Source organism: Nicotiana sylvestris, chromosome 9 (assembly GCF_000393655.2).
Source record: "Nicotiana sylvestris chromosome 9, ASM39365v2, whole genome shotgun sequence".
Taxonomy (NCBI): Eukaryota; Viridiplantae; Streptophyta; class Magnoliopsida; order Solanales; family Solanaceae; genus Nicotiana; species Nicotiana sylvestris.
In genome coordinates, this window is record NC_091065.1 from 175,573,103 (window position 1) to 175,590,306 (window position 17,204).

Consider the following 17,204-nt stretch of genomic DNA (forward strand, 5'->3'; position numbering starts at 1 on the left):
GTATGTATATTTATAAAAAAAAAAAACTATGTAAATCTATCTATATGGAGAATAGTTCATTCTGTGTAAATCCTAGATATATGCAAACGTTTTTTTTTAATTTAAATTTTCGTTTACCAGAAAAAGTCTCTGTTTCTCTTAATTCGATTTCATCAAGATAAGCTTCAATTCTATTTGCTGATCGATCGAATTCGGTGTTTTCCTCAGTTCTGTGTTTGGTTTGTCTCTGTTTCTTTTTATTTATTTATTTTTTTAAATAATTATTTGGTATCCAATATCTACTCCCTCTCTTATCAAGGTATTTGTCTTTGTTTCATTTGTATTCAGTTGATTGGCTATGCGCCTGGGACTTGTTTGTTGCAGCAATTTTTTTTATTACTAATCCTGATTTTTTATTCAGTTTTTGCTAGGATGATTTCCTTTGGTTATGAACAAAATTTGTTTGAACATTTGTTGGTCGAACGAAATTATCTATACCTTGTTGATCATGAAAATTGTTTCCTTGTGCTTATTTGTGTTTAAATAGAGAAAAGTCATCGCAAAACAATGAGATATTCCAACTAAAACTGAAACAGTATCAAATGGCATCAGTAGAGTTTTCATATTCTTTAAGATTACTGTTGCTTTATGCCATTCATTTGGCTTTTCTTGATTTAGTTCTTTTATATGTTTGGTGTGTGACATTTGGTTCTATATAGAAGGTAAAAGTGAGCTAGTGCCAGAAACTATTTACATCTGGTAGCCGAAAAAGTGTAGAAAATTTGTATATAACATACAAAATGTATATATATACAAAAAAATACAAAAAGTTTATATATTTTTTTGGCTATTATTTTTACAGCGGCTATACAATGTCATTTTCTAGAACGCAAATTATTTTTCATATTACCTTCTCATTTTTGTTGGCCGCTTTTTATTTATTTATTTTTTTAAATGTTTTTTGGTTATATCAGAAACAACTTATTTGCCTTCACAAGTTAAGGGTAAGGTCCACGTATATACTACTCTTCCCAGAACCTACTTGTGGAATTACATTGAGTTTGTTGTTGTAAATTATTTTTCATATTATCTTCTCATTTCTGTTGCCGCTTTTTTTTTTTCTTGAGCTGAATATCTATCGGGAACAGTCTCTTTACCTTCACAAGTTAGGGGTAAGGTCTGCGTACACATTATCTTCCCAGATTCTACTTGTGGAACTACAATGGGTTTGTTACTGTTGTTGTATTACCATACATAGCACTTTGCTTGTCTGCACCTCTTTGCTCTTCATGTTTTCTTAAGTTTAGTGATTCTTAAGCAACCATTCTTATGAATGTGAGTTTTCTTTAAATTCTCCTTATTCGTGTCGATAGTATTACTAGGTACTTTCGTATTAGATTTCTATGACTACCTGTTGTTTCTTTCAAGTTGGTCATCTTACTATGTTATTTATGCTGCTTATGCTTCCCTGAGTCGAGGGTCTATTGGAAACAACATCTCTATCTCAACAAGATAGGGGTAAGGATGCGTACACAATAACCTCCCCAAACCCCACTATGTGGGATTATATTGAATTTGTTATTGTTGTTGTAATTTTCTTCAGATTTAGAGTATATGTGCAGCTAACTGTATCATGGTGAAAAGTGCACTAGTATCATTTCGTTGTTGAATTACTATTACATGCTAATTTTCGGCATTTTGCTCTTCTTTTCATTGGCAGGAAGGAGAATTAGGATTTAGGAAAATCCATGTGTTGAGCTTTTAACATGAGTGAGATGCCTTCAAATTGCTTGAATCCCCTACTTGTTTTTTCTGATTTTAATCGATAAACGAGAGGTTCAAGTTAATAGCTGGTGATTGCTACTAGAAATATGAAAGATAAAGGAAGAAATTTCTCACAGACTGAGCTGATTTTGTGAACAATTTTCACTTTGACTCTGTAGTTGTACTAGTGATTTCTCACCTTAAATTATACTTGCAAAATATTATTTGAAGTACTTACAAGATGGCTGATCATGGGAACGATATCCAACCACTTGTCACTGACAACGGAAGTGTAACGAGCAAGGTTAGTTAGAAAAAATGCTTATAATTGTAGCTCGTATAGTGTTAACTACGTTAAGAGGTAGACCTATGTATAACATTGAGGGGTCACCAGACCTCGTAACTTCGGTTTGAAAATGGTTTATTTAAATAACTTGGTACCATAAACACTAAAAGTCTTTAGGGGCACTGGTTTTGCAGAATATGTTGCGTTAAAAAACTAGATACACCTCTAATTACATTGCTCCTAATGTGACCTACTAATGAATAATAACTGCGTCGTTTATTTCTTTAGGTTGGTTTTGCTGGAGATGATTCTCCTAGGGCTGTTTTTCCAAGTATAGTTGCTCGTCCTCGTCACAATGGCGTCATGGTTGGAATGGGACAAAAATTTGCCTATGTTGGTGAGGAAGCTCGGTATAAAAGAGGTTTTTGTTCTCTCAGATATCCAATTGAAGCATAAGAGACTGGGATGATATGGACCAAATCTGGCAACATACATTTTACAATGAGCTCGCTGTTGCTCCCGAGGAGCATCCCGTTCTTCTGACTGATGCACCATTTAAACCCAAGGCGAATCGAGAGAAAATGACTCAATTCATATTTGAATCATTCAATGTGCCAGCCATGTATGTTGCAATCCAGGCCATTCTTCCTCTGTTTGCTAGCGGTTATACAACTGGTAAGCAGCAGAAGAATACCAGCATATGCTAGTTTTTTACTGTTTTAATCGGTCATTAATTCGTTTGTTGTTCTTCGACAAGGTATTGTGCTTGATTCTGGTTCTACTGTGAGCCACGCTGTCCCTATTTATGAGGGACATGCGCTTCCTCATGCTATCTCGCGATTAGATCTTGGTGGCCGTGATCTTTCAGAATATCTTATGAAGATTCTCGAGGAGAGTGGCTACCGATTTACCTGTGCAGGTGCTTTGGAAATTGTTCGTCAATTAAAGGAGATGATTACATATGTTTTACTGGATTTTGAACATGAGATTGAGAAGGCAAAAGGATAGCTCATCATCTGCAAAAGGCTATGTGCTTCCTGATGAACAATTCTTCGCTCTTGGTTCCGAGGGGTCATGTTGCCCTGATGTCTTAGCTCATGGTTCTGAAAGGTTTCGGTGTCCTGAAGTCCTCTTTCGACCATCATTGGTTGGAAAGGACACGACAGGAATTCATGAAAAAATCTACAACTCAATCATGAGATGCGATGTTGATATTAGGAAAAATTTATTCACAAACATTGTGCTTAGTGGTGGCTCGACTATGTTTCCTGGCATAGCAGAATGTACGAGCAAGGAAATAGCTGCTCTTGCTCCGAGCAACACGAAGATCAAGGTGATTGCACCACCTGAGAGGAAGTACAACAGCTGGATAGGAGGATCAATTCTAGCTTCCCTCAGTACTTTCAAACAAGTTAGTTTCTCCTCGCCTTTTTATTTGACTGATCAATAAATCAAATCAATTACGTCTAAGTCTCAAATAATTGGTTTAGCACTAAGATCCATATGTTGCATATGCAGATGTGTTTAGCAAAAGGCGTGTATGATGAATATGGTCCCTCAATTATCCACAGATGGTGTTTCTAAGCTTGGTGAAGATGTTAATACTGGTTTTGTTATTAGTTTACAAGGCAAAGGTTTTTGTTCATACTTTTCTATTGTGGTTTGAAAATTCAACAGACAGAAGAAGCATTTTGTCCCACTTTGGCAAGAAAAAATAAGTGACAGTTGATTTCAGATCACAAGTTTCTTGGTTTTTTAGAGAAACACAACATTATTAACAGCTTTTTGGATGGTCGTTATATATCGTTTCATAATGTATCATATCATATTGCATTATATTGTACTGTATCGTTTGATGAATATAATATTTGGATAAATATTATATCACATCATATTGCATTATATCATATCATATTGCATTACATAGAAAAAGTATGGTACAAGGTAGAATTATTATATAAAAAGATAGAGTAAATGATAAAATAGGATTAATTAATAATAATAAAGGGCAACATTAGAGAAAAAGATAATGTAACAACGCGATCACACTTGAATTATTTTTTGTTCTAATTACCATCTTAAACTTAACAGTTTGATAAACTTAAGTCTTAACCCTCTAGATGTTGACGTGACGAAGAGCGGAATGCACTTTTTTTTAGACCCGTGAGAGTAAAGAAAAATTAAAAAATCAATCTTTATTTTTCAATTTAATTGCCACATAGAACTACCAAAAATGATTCTTGAGCATACCAGTTTGTTCCTCTAATTCCTATGCGATGGTGAATAAAAGTGCACCTGTACCTTTCTTCTTTTTCATTCTCCATTTTAATAAAGAAAACGTAAGATTCTACTAGAATATATTCTCTCTCTTTTTCATATTTTTTAAAATAATTTTATCGTCCATTATTGAAAGTTTATCGACTTGATTAATCTAAATTTGCGTTCGATAAACTCACTAAGGGATGTAAAGTGCTCCATATCAAAAGGATGTCTCCTTAATTATTTCCGAGTACCGAATGGTGTTTAATTCTCAAAATTATGAATTTATTAAAAAGCATTTAATTCCCAAAATTCTAACTCGTAGGTTCATATTTTCTAGTATCTTTTTGTTCGTATAACTTAATGACCAGCATTAATCGTAGACTTAATCCACATACTTTAAACCCGTTTGGCTAAGTTGTCAAAAAATACTGATTTTGAAAAGTGTTTTTGCAAAATAGCAATTTATATTTTGCCAATTCATTTGAATAGTATTTTTTGCAAGCTCATTGTGTTTGGTCAATCTTTTCAAAAAGTACTTTTAAGTATCAAATTACGAATAATTTAAATATATCAAAATACATTATTCAATATAAATAAAAATCTACTTTTGGTCAATTTTTAGAAAAAATTGATTATTTAATGTATTTTACATTTTTCATTTGTCCCAAAAGAAAATGCCTAGACAGTACTCAATTAAGATTCTTTTTTAAAATAGCTTTTCTTAAAAATGTTCCAAGAGAAAAGTAAAACAGTTCTATAAATACAAAGATATTAAGAGCTAATAAAGGAACCATATACTACGACGTCGTTCTCACTGTTACCTTAAATCTTGCACAAAATCCTGTTGAAAGATCCATCACATACAGTAGAAAAATCGAAACTTTGGCTGCACATATATGGGTTTAAGAAGAAAAAAACAAAGTGGGGGTTTTTCTGTAGAACCTCAAAACAGTTTATATTTAAATATGAGTAGCAGTAGTTTAATAGGAGGAAAAGTATGTGAAGAATTCACACCAGGGTATTATGGAATTTGTACAATTGGAGGTATGCTTAGTGCTGGCACTACTCATCTTGCTATCACCCCTCTTGATGTTCTCAAAGTTAATATGCAGGTAAAAAAAATTGTTGGGGTTTTACTTTTTTGTAAGAATCTTGGTCAAAATAAGTACTAGTAATGTTGTATTTATGATCGTAACAGGTAAAGTTGCTCCCATGTGACCGGGAGGTCATGGTTCGAGCCATGAAAACATCTCTTGCAGAAATGCAGGATAAGACTGTGTATAATAGAAGCTTGTGGTCCGGCTCTTCCCCGGACTCCACCCATAGCGGGAGCTCAGTGCAACGGGCTGCCCTTTGTTGTATTTCTGATTTCTTTTATGCAACACACTAATGTAAATAATTAGTTAATACTGCTGAATGTAGAATTTTAGGTTGTCTAAACACCCTTAAAAAGTCAATTATTTGGCATAGGGATGATACTTGAATAGAGCGGAATGGATACAGAGGATTTATATAGCTGGAACCAACGAATTTGAAATTGATACTTAGTTGATTGATTGATTGTTATGCCCGTCAATCCCCTTTCGGTTGTTATAGTTGCTCTTTTTTGAGTTGTCTTTTTGCCATAATTTGGGTCAAAACTATATGTTGTGCTGCATTTCTGGTCTCTTATATGAAAAACGGTAAAATAAACAGTTTTTTAATGCTCGCACCTAAGTATGTAGCCTAGTTGTCAATGAAGTGAGGAGAACCATAAGGTTTTAGGTTCAAATCCGAGCGAAGGAAAAAAAACACTAGGTGATTTCTTCCCATCTGCCTAAGCTTTGATAGACAGAGTTACCGGTGCCCATGCTGGTAGGAGGTAGTAAGTATCTGGTAGACTAGTCGAGGTGAGGTGCGCCTAGGCTGACCCACCGTCATAAAAAGGAACAGTTAGTTAATGCTCGTGAATGTAGATTCTTAAATTGTATAACTACTCTTAGAAGGTGAATTATTTAGCATTTGAATGACACCTGAGTTGAGCGGAATGGGTACAGAGGATTTATATAGTCGACCCAAACTAATTCAAAATTGATGCATAGTTGATGGATTGACTGGTATACCCGTCAACCCCATTTCCGTTGGTATACTTGCTCTTTCATTATGATCTTTAGTATGAACTATTGTTTGTAACTTGTAGGTGCACCCTATCAAGTATAGTAGCATTTCCACGTGCTTTACGACTTTGTTGAGAGAACAAGGTCCATCGGCCTTTTGGCGAGGATGGACGGGGAAGTTTTTTGGCTATGGTGTTCAGGGTGCTTGTAGATTTGGTCTGTATGAATATTTTAAGAAAGTTTACTCAAATTTACGGGTGGATCAGAACAAGAGTTTGGTATTTTTCGCCAGCAGCGCATCAGCTGAAGTAATTGCTAATGTGGCTCTCTGCCCATTTGAGGCCATTAAAGTTCGCGTGCAAGCTCAGCCTCATTTCGCCAAAGGCCTCACTGACGGATTCCCGAGAATATATGCATCAGAAGGCATCCATGGGTACAAACCTAACCATGGACTTCTTTTCCCCTTTTGATGTAATATTTTTTCGTACTGACAGTCACTACAATTTGACTTTCTAATTTCAGGTTATACAGAGGGCTTATTCCTCTACTGGGTCGTAATCTACCATGTACCTCTCAGTCTTTGAAACTCTATTCGCAAATTTTTATATGTATATCCAATGAAATTGTGTACACATAGATAACCAATATGCAGCATGTGATACCAATCACACCCCACAGGACTTATGTCACCTGTCTGAAGTTGAAATCTAGCTGAAATGCATAGCAAAGCTATACTAGATCATTTTTTGGAATAGATGTTAAAGTTTAAAGTAGAAAATTGGCTTTACCATATGTCATGTCTAATCTTGGTCTAATTTAGCAGTGATAAAAGAAATTGATGACTATTAGCTGTATTGGTTTAGGGGTATGACCAATACAATTAAAGTTGGTTATACTGTTTCTTTCCCCTTGATAAGGATATAATGTTGGTTATTCATTTTTACTTCATCAAAGAAATTGTTGGTTATTCATTTTATTCTGGTTATTTTGTCTGCAGTCTCAATAGTTATGTTCTCAACCTTTGAGCATACAGTGAATTTTCTTTATCGAAATATAATCCAGAAAAGGAAGGAACAGTGTTCAAGAGCTCAGCAGCTTGGCGTAACTTGTTTAGCTGGATATGCCGCTGGATCTATTGGTAGTATTATTTCGAACCCTGCTGACAACATCGTGGCTTCTCTTAACAACAAGAAGGCCAGTAGCGTAAAGCTGGTAAAATCTCTTAATGTTTTCCCACACCCAAAAATAAATAAATGCTTCTCATGCTTGCTGCATTTCTAATTTACCCTTTTTACCTTTCAGGCTGTGAAGAAAATTGGGTTTCTTAATTTGTTTACGAGAAGTCTTCCGATTAGGATAATGCTAGTTGGACCAGTGGTGACCTTGCAGTGGTTGTTCTATGACACCATTAAAATATTCAGTGGACTGTAAGTGCTATTTCCATACTCAATAGCTAAATGGTACAAGAGATAGTTCAACTCCCCGTTCACTTTCCTAACTTTGTGTGTTCTGCATGAACATATGCCACGCGATTTCTTGTTATATTAGCATGCATCTGCCCAATTGAAGGCCATGAGAGTTATTACTTACGTATAACTATTATTAATGTGTACTTATCTTGCTTCTCATGAATTAAATATATTATGTGATTTTTGACCAATTATAAGGTGTAGAAGACCCACTGAAACTCGAGAAGTGATGGCAATAGCTCTCTCTTTGCACACTCAAGCACGTAAAATCTTCATTCATGTTGAACTTTATCCAAATAAAGTAGAACATAAGAAACAAGAAACAGGAAAAAGGCACAAAAATTTGTAGAACTAAAGTTTGTCATGTTCAGAAGACCCTTATACCTCCAGGATGTGGTTTTGTATGTTGCTTACTTAGTGGGCCATCAACACAGCAGAAAGCAGCCTGGCTGAGGTGCACTGGCTGCCTAGATATTCTAAAAGAGGGCAATAGTCAAATCACTGTCCAAGTCTGGCCTAGTGGTCAATGAAGTGGGTAAGAACCATGAGGTCTCAGGTTCAAACCCAGTCGGAGGCAAAAACACTAGGTGATTTCTTCCACCTGCTCTAGCCTTGGTGGACAGAGTTTCCTAATAACTGTTGCTGGTGGGAGGTGGCAGGTATCTTGGGAATTAGTCGAGGTGCGGGCAAGCTGGCCGGGGGGCACCACGGTTTTCAAAAAAAATAAAAAATTACACAGGAGTAGTAGCCAAGTACACTGTCCAAGACTGGTTTTAGCCCAACTTGCTTGGACTTGAGGTGTAGTAGTTGTCGTTGCACACGAGTAGTCAAGGTTAGTATCCCGTCACTTTTGGGGTCAACTGTAACTAATAACTGTTGATTTCTTCCACTGTTGTTCAAACCCAGTCGGAGGCAAAAACACTAGGTGATTTCTTCCACCTGCTCTAGCCTTGGTGGACAGAGTTTCCTAATAACTGTTGCTGGTGGGAGGTGGCAGGTATCTTGGGAATTAGTCGAGGTGCGGGCAAGCTGGCCGGGGGGCACCACGGTTTTCAAAAAAAATAAAAAATTACACAGGAGTAGTAGCCAAGTACACTGTCCAAGACTGGTTTTAGCCCAACTTGCTTGGACTTGAGGTGTAGTAGTTGTCGTTGCACACGAGTAGTCAAGGTTAGTATCCCGTCACTTTTGGGGTCAACTGTAACTAATTAACACCACTATTCTCCTTCAATTCATTATTATTTTAAACAATGTCCAAAGGCTTGTGGCCTTTGAGCTCTGGCTTGCTCAAATTTCCTTACTCAGCCTTTGACCTAGGTTCAATCCCTACTTCACCAACTCTTTCTATATTTTTTAGTTTCTATATGCTACCATTTTAGTTTAGTATCCAGCTTATTTTTCGGTTGAACATAAACCTGTTGACATGTTTATGTTAGAAAAAGTTGGTGGTGTCCCCATCGCTTTAAAATCCTGGGTCCATCTCTTCTCTTGGTATTGTGTTTATGCATGTTGAGTTAGTTAGTTGTCCCATATGGGTTATGTATCATGTAAGGGCCTTCAATGTGGTTTGTAAATGTTTTGTGCTACTCCATTCATTGCTTTAAGGTATTGAGTTGGATTATCATATTTTCTCACATGGTATCAAAGCCACCTTTTGGCAAGCAGGCAAGCTGATTCTCACGCTCAATGTTCCGTATTAAAGTTGACTTGTAACCCCAAATCAGGTAACATTGCTTGAATTAGATGGTTTTCCCACATGGGTTGTGTAAGAGCTTTCAAAAGGGTTTATAAAGGTTTTGAGCTACTCTGCCTGTTGCCTTATGGTTTTGGTTTGCATGCTCGGGTTCTCTCAAAAAATCAAAGCAGACATTCACTTTAGCATTGAAAAAGTACATAATCTTGGTTGACTCTCATTATGAGAAAATCTATTTGGATATTTGTTTCGCTTGTTCTTCTGAATTTGCCTCACCATCGTTCTCTGCGTTTTTGTAATGGGTAAGGGTCTGCCAATTTTTTTGAGTAATATTGTTTTAGCTATGATCATTATGTGTCCATTTGGATGATTGATTAACAATGATTGTCCTTGAATGAATAGAACAAAATATTTGTTTTGCGTTTCATGTTACACAAATTCTTGGCTTGACGTTTTACATGTATATGTGTAGGCCAACCAGTGGACATGTCAGCAAAGATATAGAGGAAGATAAAATGGCTGAAAGTCATTCAAGATGAAAGCTGCTTGGTTAACTGATTTGGTAAATAAGATGAACGAGCGATCCTCCAACTGTTTTTGGGAAATGCTTGAGCATTTACCAGCAATTAAATCGACATACACTAACCCATTTTTACCAGCAATTTGCTTTATTGCTAGCTGGTCGGCTGGTCCTAGAGTATGAGACAGACTATTTTGAGCTACCTCAAGAAGGTGAACCATTTCTTTTTGCTAGACGTTCGCTCTTTCATGCGCTAAATTGTACAGTTTGCAGAAGTTGTCTTTGTTGCCCGGATAATTACTCAATAAAGGATTAAGAGATTCCACCAGCTATAATTTTGTTCTGGCTGTTAGGTTTGTGAACTGCTCTGATACCATCAAAAACATTATTTACTGTTTTTGAGATTACGTTACAGCCTTTGACAAAGTCTGCATACACACTATCCTCCCCATACCTCACTTGTGGATTACACTGGGTATATTGTTGCATCTGACAAATAGTGATTTCCCAATCTCTCATGTTTGAACCACAATTTTGATAAATGGCAGCTCCTATAAAGGGAAGCATGCCGAACTCTCGTCTGATTTGTTTGATTTCCAAGAACACACTATGCTCAAGTGACCACCTTATAGTCTATTTAGTTATTTAAAGTTTCAAGTCATTTTGTGATGATTGTATACTTACAACAACAACAACATACCCAGTGTAATCTCACATAGTGGGGTTTAGGGAGGGTAATGTGTACGTAGACCTTACCCCTGCCTCGTGGAGATAGAGAGGCTATTTCCAATAGACCCTCAGCTTAGTAAAACATAAGTACAACAGTAATAAAAAGAAAACGGCCAGAAACGAAGATTGTATACTTGAAGGTACAAAAATGCATGGTCTCACTTCTCCAAGTTAGAAATTGGAACATTTTGACACATTCTTCCAAGAGGCTTTAGGAGGAAATGATTTATGACCGGTTACAATTTGAATAAAATATCCTATTAATATCTCTTTTATATTTTATTTGCTGATTTTGTGTTATATTTTCCTGATCTTTTGTGAAAAAGAGTCATACAACTAAGATAACGTTTGTAATGGACCACAACCAAATCTTCCATATTTCAGCTCTTTTTGGTCTGCTAAAATATGAACCAAAATTGACACAACTACTATATCAGTGATGATGATAATATTGTTGGGCAGTTGTTTCTTTAAACCTTAATTTGGGGAAAGGATGAGGCAAGAACATAGTTGTATGTAAGAAGTGTTCCCTATGTACCCCATTGTTAACTTGTACTTAATTTATGGATAGCACAGAAAATGTAACTGAGAACTAACCAATTGAACAAAATTCTTATATAATCTCCAGTAATTTACATCAGTTTCACAAGGACATCAGACAATCTGATACTAAAAGAGACTCTTCTTTTAAGAACTTTACTTTCCGGGGACAAAGTTTGTGGCATAGGCCCAGGCGTTGTTGTTAACGGGGTCAGCAAGGTGATCAACAAGGTTCTCTAATGGACCTTTTCCAGTGACAATAGCTTGAACGAAGAATCCGAACATGGAGAACATAGCAAGCCTACCGTTTTTAATCTCCTTTACCTTGAGCTCAGCAAAAGCCTCTGGGTCATCAGCAAGACCTAATGGGTCAAAGCTACCACCGGGGTAGAGTGGGTCGGTAACCTCACCAAGAGGTCCACCAGCAACACGGTAACCCTCAATAGCTCCCATCAACACAACTTGGCAAGCCCAAATGGCCAAGATGCTTTGTGCATGGACCAAACTTGGGTTGCCCAAGTAGTCAAGTCCACCCTCGCTGAAAATTTGAGATCCAGCCTTGAACCAGACAGCTTCACCGAACTTGACACCATTACGAGCCAAGAGTTCGGGGAAGACACAACCGAGAGCTCCAAGCATAGCCCATCTACAGTGAATCACCTCTAGCTCACGGTTCTTAGCAAAAGTTTCTGGATCAGCTGAAAGTCCAGCAGTGTCCCACCCATAATCACCAGGGAACTCACCAGTCAAGTAACTTGGTGCTTCACCAGAGAATGGGCCCAAGTACTTGACACGATCAGGACCATACCATGGGCTACCAGAAGAGACTGGCTTCGCCTTGGTAACAGTCTTTCTCATTATAGCTTTTCCATTTCCAGTGATCTCAGAGGAAGATGGTGAGAGTTTCACTGCATTTCCAGCAAAAGAAGGGGAAGAGAGAGCCATTGTAGAGGCAGTCATTGTTGTAGAAGTAAAATGAAAAAACTCTTGAATGAAGCTATACTACACAAAGAATACTTGATTTTTGGCTTGAGTTTCATGGTCTTGCACCAAATGTATTTAAATGACTCCAAAACACTTAAGTCATTATCTTAGAATATCATTATCTGTTTTCTCATTGGAAGATAACAATTTGTTTAACGTTTGCATTCTTGTCCATTTGTCAAAGTTCAACAACATGAGTAGATATATTTAGATACATTATTATGTCTAGAAAATCTAACTCAATGTTGATTTCCTCTCGTAAAGCAATACAGAGTTGCCACGTGTGATAGTGGATTATTGCAAAATCCAGTTGACCAAGAGCATAAGAGTAAGTCATGGCCATGCAATAGTTCACACACACCTGTTTTTTCTGGCCTATCAAATATTAGTGGTGTATATACCTCTTCTTCACAATGAGACAAATAATATATATTAAAAAAGAATAATTTTCTAGCAATTATTTCAATGACTAAAATTTATTACAATTTCTTATGTCATTCTTAAATATTCGGATGAATAATTCTCTTAATGCCAATTAGAAAAACAGGAGAATAAGAAACTTAAATGCATGTTAATTTCTCTCGTGAAGGAGATAAATTAAGAAGAGGGAATTTTAGTTTACTAGGAAGCCATACACTAAGGTTAAGTAGCAAATAAGAGCAGAGATAAAGCTAGAATTTTAATTTTATAGGTTTTGGATTTAGAACGATGATAATTATATTGTTTGAGCAAAAATTATTTAATATTTGTACATATTTAATTAATTTTCTAACACTATTTGTATACATTTTAAGTGTTAATAATTGTGTTCTAAATTTAATATTTGTATATCTTTAATGAATTTTCTAACATAATACACAGTTTGAGCAAAAATTATTGGGTTAGGCTGAACCCATTTCCTGCTTTTAGCTTCGCCCGTGAATAAGAGCTTGTTTGGACAGGCTTTCACAGTACTCTGCTTATTTTGAAAAGTGCTATTTGTCGAAAGTGCTTTTTAGAAAAGAATTTTAATGGTGTCATAGTTTGTGTTCAGATAAATATTTGAGAAGTGATTTTGTTAGTATTAGAAAAGCAGATTGTGTTTGACTAATCTTTCAAAAAAGAATTTAAGCATTGAATTACGAAAAAGGGATATGTACAAATTTACCTTAGAATTACTAGTATTTAAAAAGAAAAAAAATCTCAATTATTTATTATTAGAGAGCTTAATTAATTTTAATATTATTTAATTAAAATATTTCTATCATTTGTTTGAGATTTATTGGAAAAAAAAAAGTTGGAATTTTGGATAGATAATATAAAAAGCCGTGCAATGAAGGAGAAATGAATAACATTCGGTTGATTTCCTTCCGTTCCAGCTTATGTTTCGAGAGTCAATTTACTTCTTTTTAACGCTAAATTGGATTATACCAAATCAATCTTTTAAAATAAAAATTTAAATATTTAAAAACTGTACGATAAGTATTACAAGTTGCAATTTTTCTCATATCAATATGATAAGAAAAGAGGTATTTGCATCTATACCCGCTTTTTGTGTCACGTTTTAACCTGTGCCCACTTTGCAAAAAAGAATTGCAAGCGTACCCGCTTTTTCGCGTAACTTCAGCATACGGGGCTGAATAGCAAAGGCAATCATACAAAATTTCTGCATTCTAGTAGACGGGCCTGAAGTAGCAAGTGTGCTGAACCAAGTTTGCTGAAGTTTTTGTTTGTAATTGCTGAACTTAAGCATAGTAGCTGAAGTTTTGTTCTCTATTTGCTGAAGTTTTTGTTTGTAATTGCTGAACTTAAGCATAGTAGCTAAAGTTTTGTTCTCTATTTGCTGAAGTTTTTGTTTGTAATTGCACTAAATAAGCTGAAGTTTTTTTGTCCTGAATTCATTAGTTTTGTCATTAAGCTTTTTTAAAAAACTTCAGCAGAAGATGCTGAAGTTATTTAGTTCATTTATAAAAACTTCAGCACTAAATAAGCTGAAGTTTTTTTAGTCCTGGATAAGCTTTTTCAAAAACTTTAGCACTAAAAGCTGAAGTTTTTTTGTCCTGGATCCATTAGTTTTGTCATAAAGCTTTTTCAAAAACTTCAGCAGAAGATGCTGAAATTATTTAGTTCATTTGTAAAAACTTCAACACTATATAAGCTGAAGTTTTTGAAAAAGCTTTCTAACATACTAGATAAATAATCAGATTGCCAATAGTATCTAAATCATAAATTTTGGAAACAATAAACGTGAAAAGAACAGAATTATCATTGTATACTAATTTACGTACGTAGAAATATCCACAAATTATTGTCTACTAACTTACGTAATTATTTATAATTTATTTTTAAATAATCTGATAAATATATTTATGGCAATCATCCCATGAACTGAAGTTTCATAGCAGCTGTATTGGGAAAAAACTGAATTTATATATTGAAGATGACGTGTCATGACACGTGGACTGGTCAAATGGTCAAAACACGGTAATCAACCAAGAAGGCACGAGCGACAACAGATACGGAGAGAAGAAAGTTAAATAGGCACGAGTCGTTATTCAAGAGGCACGAGTTTCGTACCTATATAAGTCATTTAAAACCCCGAAGATCAGAAAGGATTGAAGATATGAATCTGATGACGCAAAAGAGTCCAAATTCAACATTAAATATCAAATACGTTAGAGAATTTGTATCTAATAGGAATGATTGAGTAACGTTTTTTTTAATGTCATTTATTGCTCATAATTGCCTCATTAAGACAAATGCATTACACCTTCTCCTAGAATCAACTATAAAATGAGAAAGACTCGACATCTGTAGAAAGGAAGATTATTGAGACTTTACTGAAATACAAAGCTATTTACTGCTTTATCATCGTTCTCAAAAATCTTTTATTATTTTCGTCTCCTGATTATCAGTAACCCGAATTTCTCTTCGTTTCTAGCTTTGACCAAAGACTCAGATTTTTAGTTAAACAAATTGGTTCCGTTACCGGGAAACTGATAATCTTTTCTTTTAAGCTACGCTCTATCCATTGTTATCATCATGTCAAACAACAACAACCACAGTGAAAACACCTTGGGAAACCATGAAAATCAAACCCATCAAAATCAAGGAGACCTACCGAACATTGACGTGGTTCCCTCCTCTCTAGATTCACCACGTCAATCTCGTGAAGGCACTCCTGCCCCTGAATCCCGTGCTGATCAACAAGAACAATCTGAACATTTTGAAGGAGGTGCAAATGAAGCTTTACAAAAGCTAATTGATGCACAGGTCGGCAAAGCTCTTCAGGATCTAGTTAGTCGATTGCCTGCTGCACCACCCACACCAATTCCTAATAATAATACATTGGAGAATCCTCGTTCTGGTCTTGTTAATTCTGGAAATGGAGGAACCACCAGTGAACCACAGGAAGGGGTACCAGGTAATTCAAATAATTCCTATTTGCAAAATTTAGTTCTAACCTTGCAGAAACAGATTAAGGAACAAAATGAGCGTATTGAGCAAATCCCTGGAGTTCCGCCTGTAATAAAAGGAGTAGACATGGACAGATACTCACAACAACCTTGGAATCCAAGTGCTGCTCCCCTTCCAATTCCGAAAAAGTTCAAAATGCCTGACATCCCGAAATATGATGGCACTACAGACCCACGTGACCACGTGACTGCATTTACAACAGGCGTGAAAGGCAACGACTTGACCAAACAAGAAATCGAATCAGTACTGGTCAAAAAATTTGGAGAAACACTCACCAAGGGTGCATTAACCCGGTATTCTCTTTTATCTGAAAATTCTATAAATTTTTTTGCTGAGCTTGCAGATTCTTCTATTAAAGCACACTCGGGAGCTCAAAAGGTTGAGAAAAGAATGGAAGATATTTTCAAAATCAAACAAGGGGATTCAGAGTTGCTCAGAGACTTTGTTGATAGATTCCAACGTGAAAGAATGACTCTACCCCGTGTACCTGACAACTGGGCTGCAATAGCTTTTGCAAGTAATTTAAATGACAAAAGTTCTGAATCCACGAGAAGACTCAAAGAAAGCCTTCGAGAATTCCCTGCAACCACGTGGAATGATGTTTACAACAGGTACTGTACGAAGCTGCGAATTGAAGAAGATACCGTACCTAAGTTTCATCATGAAGAAAAGGGCGGTTCCAGAAGATTAGAAACCGAAAAAAGATCAGGTAAAAACAGGTATGATCCATATATGAGACTTGCAGGAAAAGACTCACGGTCAAAACAAGATAGCCAGCAATATGATCAAAAATCGAGGAACAGGGAATCTGGTTCTTCATCAAGATTCAGAAATGATGGGAACAGACAAGAGTCACGAGATGATGACAGCAGTTTAAAGGCAAGGTTCGGCGGATATAACTTTAATGTCACTACCTCCGAGCTCGTGGCTGTTTTGAGAAGCATGGGAGATAAGGTACGATGGCCAAAAGAGATGCGGTCAAATCCAAATAGACGTAATCCAGATCATTGGTGCAAATTCCACAATGATCACGGGCACAAAACTTCAGAATGTAGATTCTTACAAAGTGAAGTGGATCATCTATTGAAGCAAGGGTACCTCACTGAGTTATTTAGTGAAAAAGGTAAACAAGCCTATATGAAAAATAGGCAAGAGCCACCAAAGCCTCCTTCACCCAAGAGAACAGTGAATGTGATAAGTGGGGGAGAAGATATTCACGGCATAACCTACATAGCTTCCAACAAGGTTTCTAAAGTAACAATTACACACGGAAAACTGGTACGACAGGTTTTAGAAAATGAAAGTATTTCATTCGATGATGCAAATACCGAAGGAGTGATAACCCCACATAATGACGCACTGGTAATATCTTTACTTGTACATGATACTAATGTAAAACGAGTTTTGATTGATCCAGGGAGTTCCA

The 17,204-nt window shown here is 36.1% G+C and overlaps 2 protein-coding genes and 1 pseudogene across 2 annotated transcripts; 2 read left to right on the forward strand and 1 right to left on the reverse strand.

Annotated features, from left to right (window-relative positions):
• The first annotated feature begins 1,896 nt into the window (after positions 1–1,896).
• On the forward strand, positions 1,897–3,771 carry LOC104225561 (actin-7-like; annotated as a pseudogene).
• A 1,329-nt stretch (positions 3,772–5,100) lies between these two features.
• Positions 5,101–10,425, forward strand: LOC104225487 (mitochondrial phosphate carrier protein 1, mitochondrial-like). The gene is made up of 6 exons (XM_009777329.2): positions 5,101–5,403; positions 6,471–6,820; positions 6,910–6,953; positions 7,385–7,599; positions 7,690–7,814; positions 10,022–10,425. Exons 1-6 carry the CDS (start codon positions 5,188–5,190, stop codon positions 10,086–10,088), a joined length of 1,017 nt encoding a protein of 338 aa, XP_009775631.1. The 5' UTR covers positions 5,101–5,187; the 3' UTR covers positions 10,089–10,425.
• A 973-nt stretch (positions 10,426–11,398) lies between these two features.
• LOC104225417 (chlorophyll a-b binding protein 7, chloroplastic) lies at positions 11,399–12,363 on the reverse strand. The gene has a single exon (XM_009777231.2). The coding sequence runs from the start codon at positions 12,296–12,298 to the stop codon at positions 11,495–11,497; it is 804 nt and encodes a 267-aa protein (XP_009775533.1). The 5' UTR covers positions 12,299–12,363; the 3' UTR covers positions 11,399–11,494.
• Between the last annotated feature and the right edge of the window lie 4,841 nt (positions 12,364–17,204).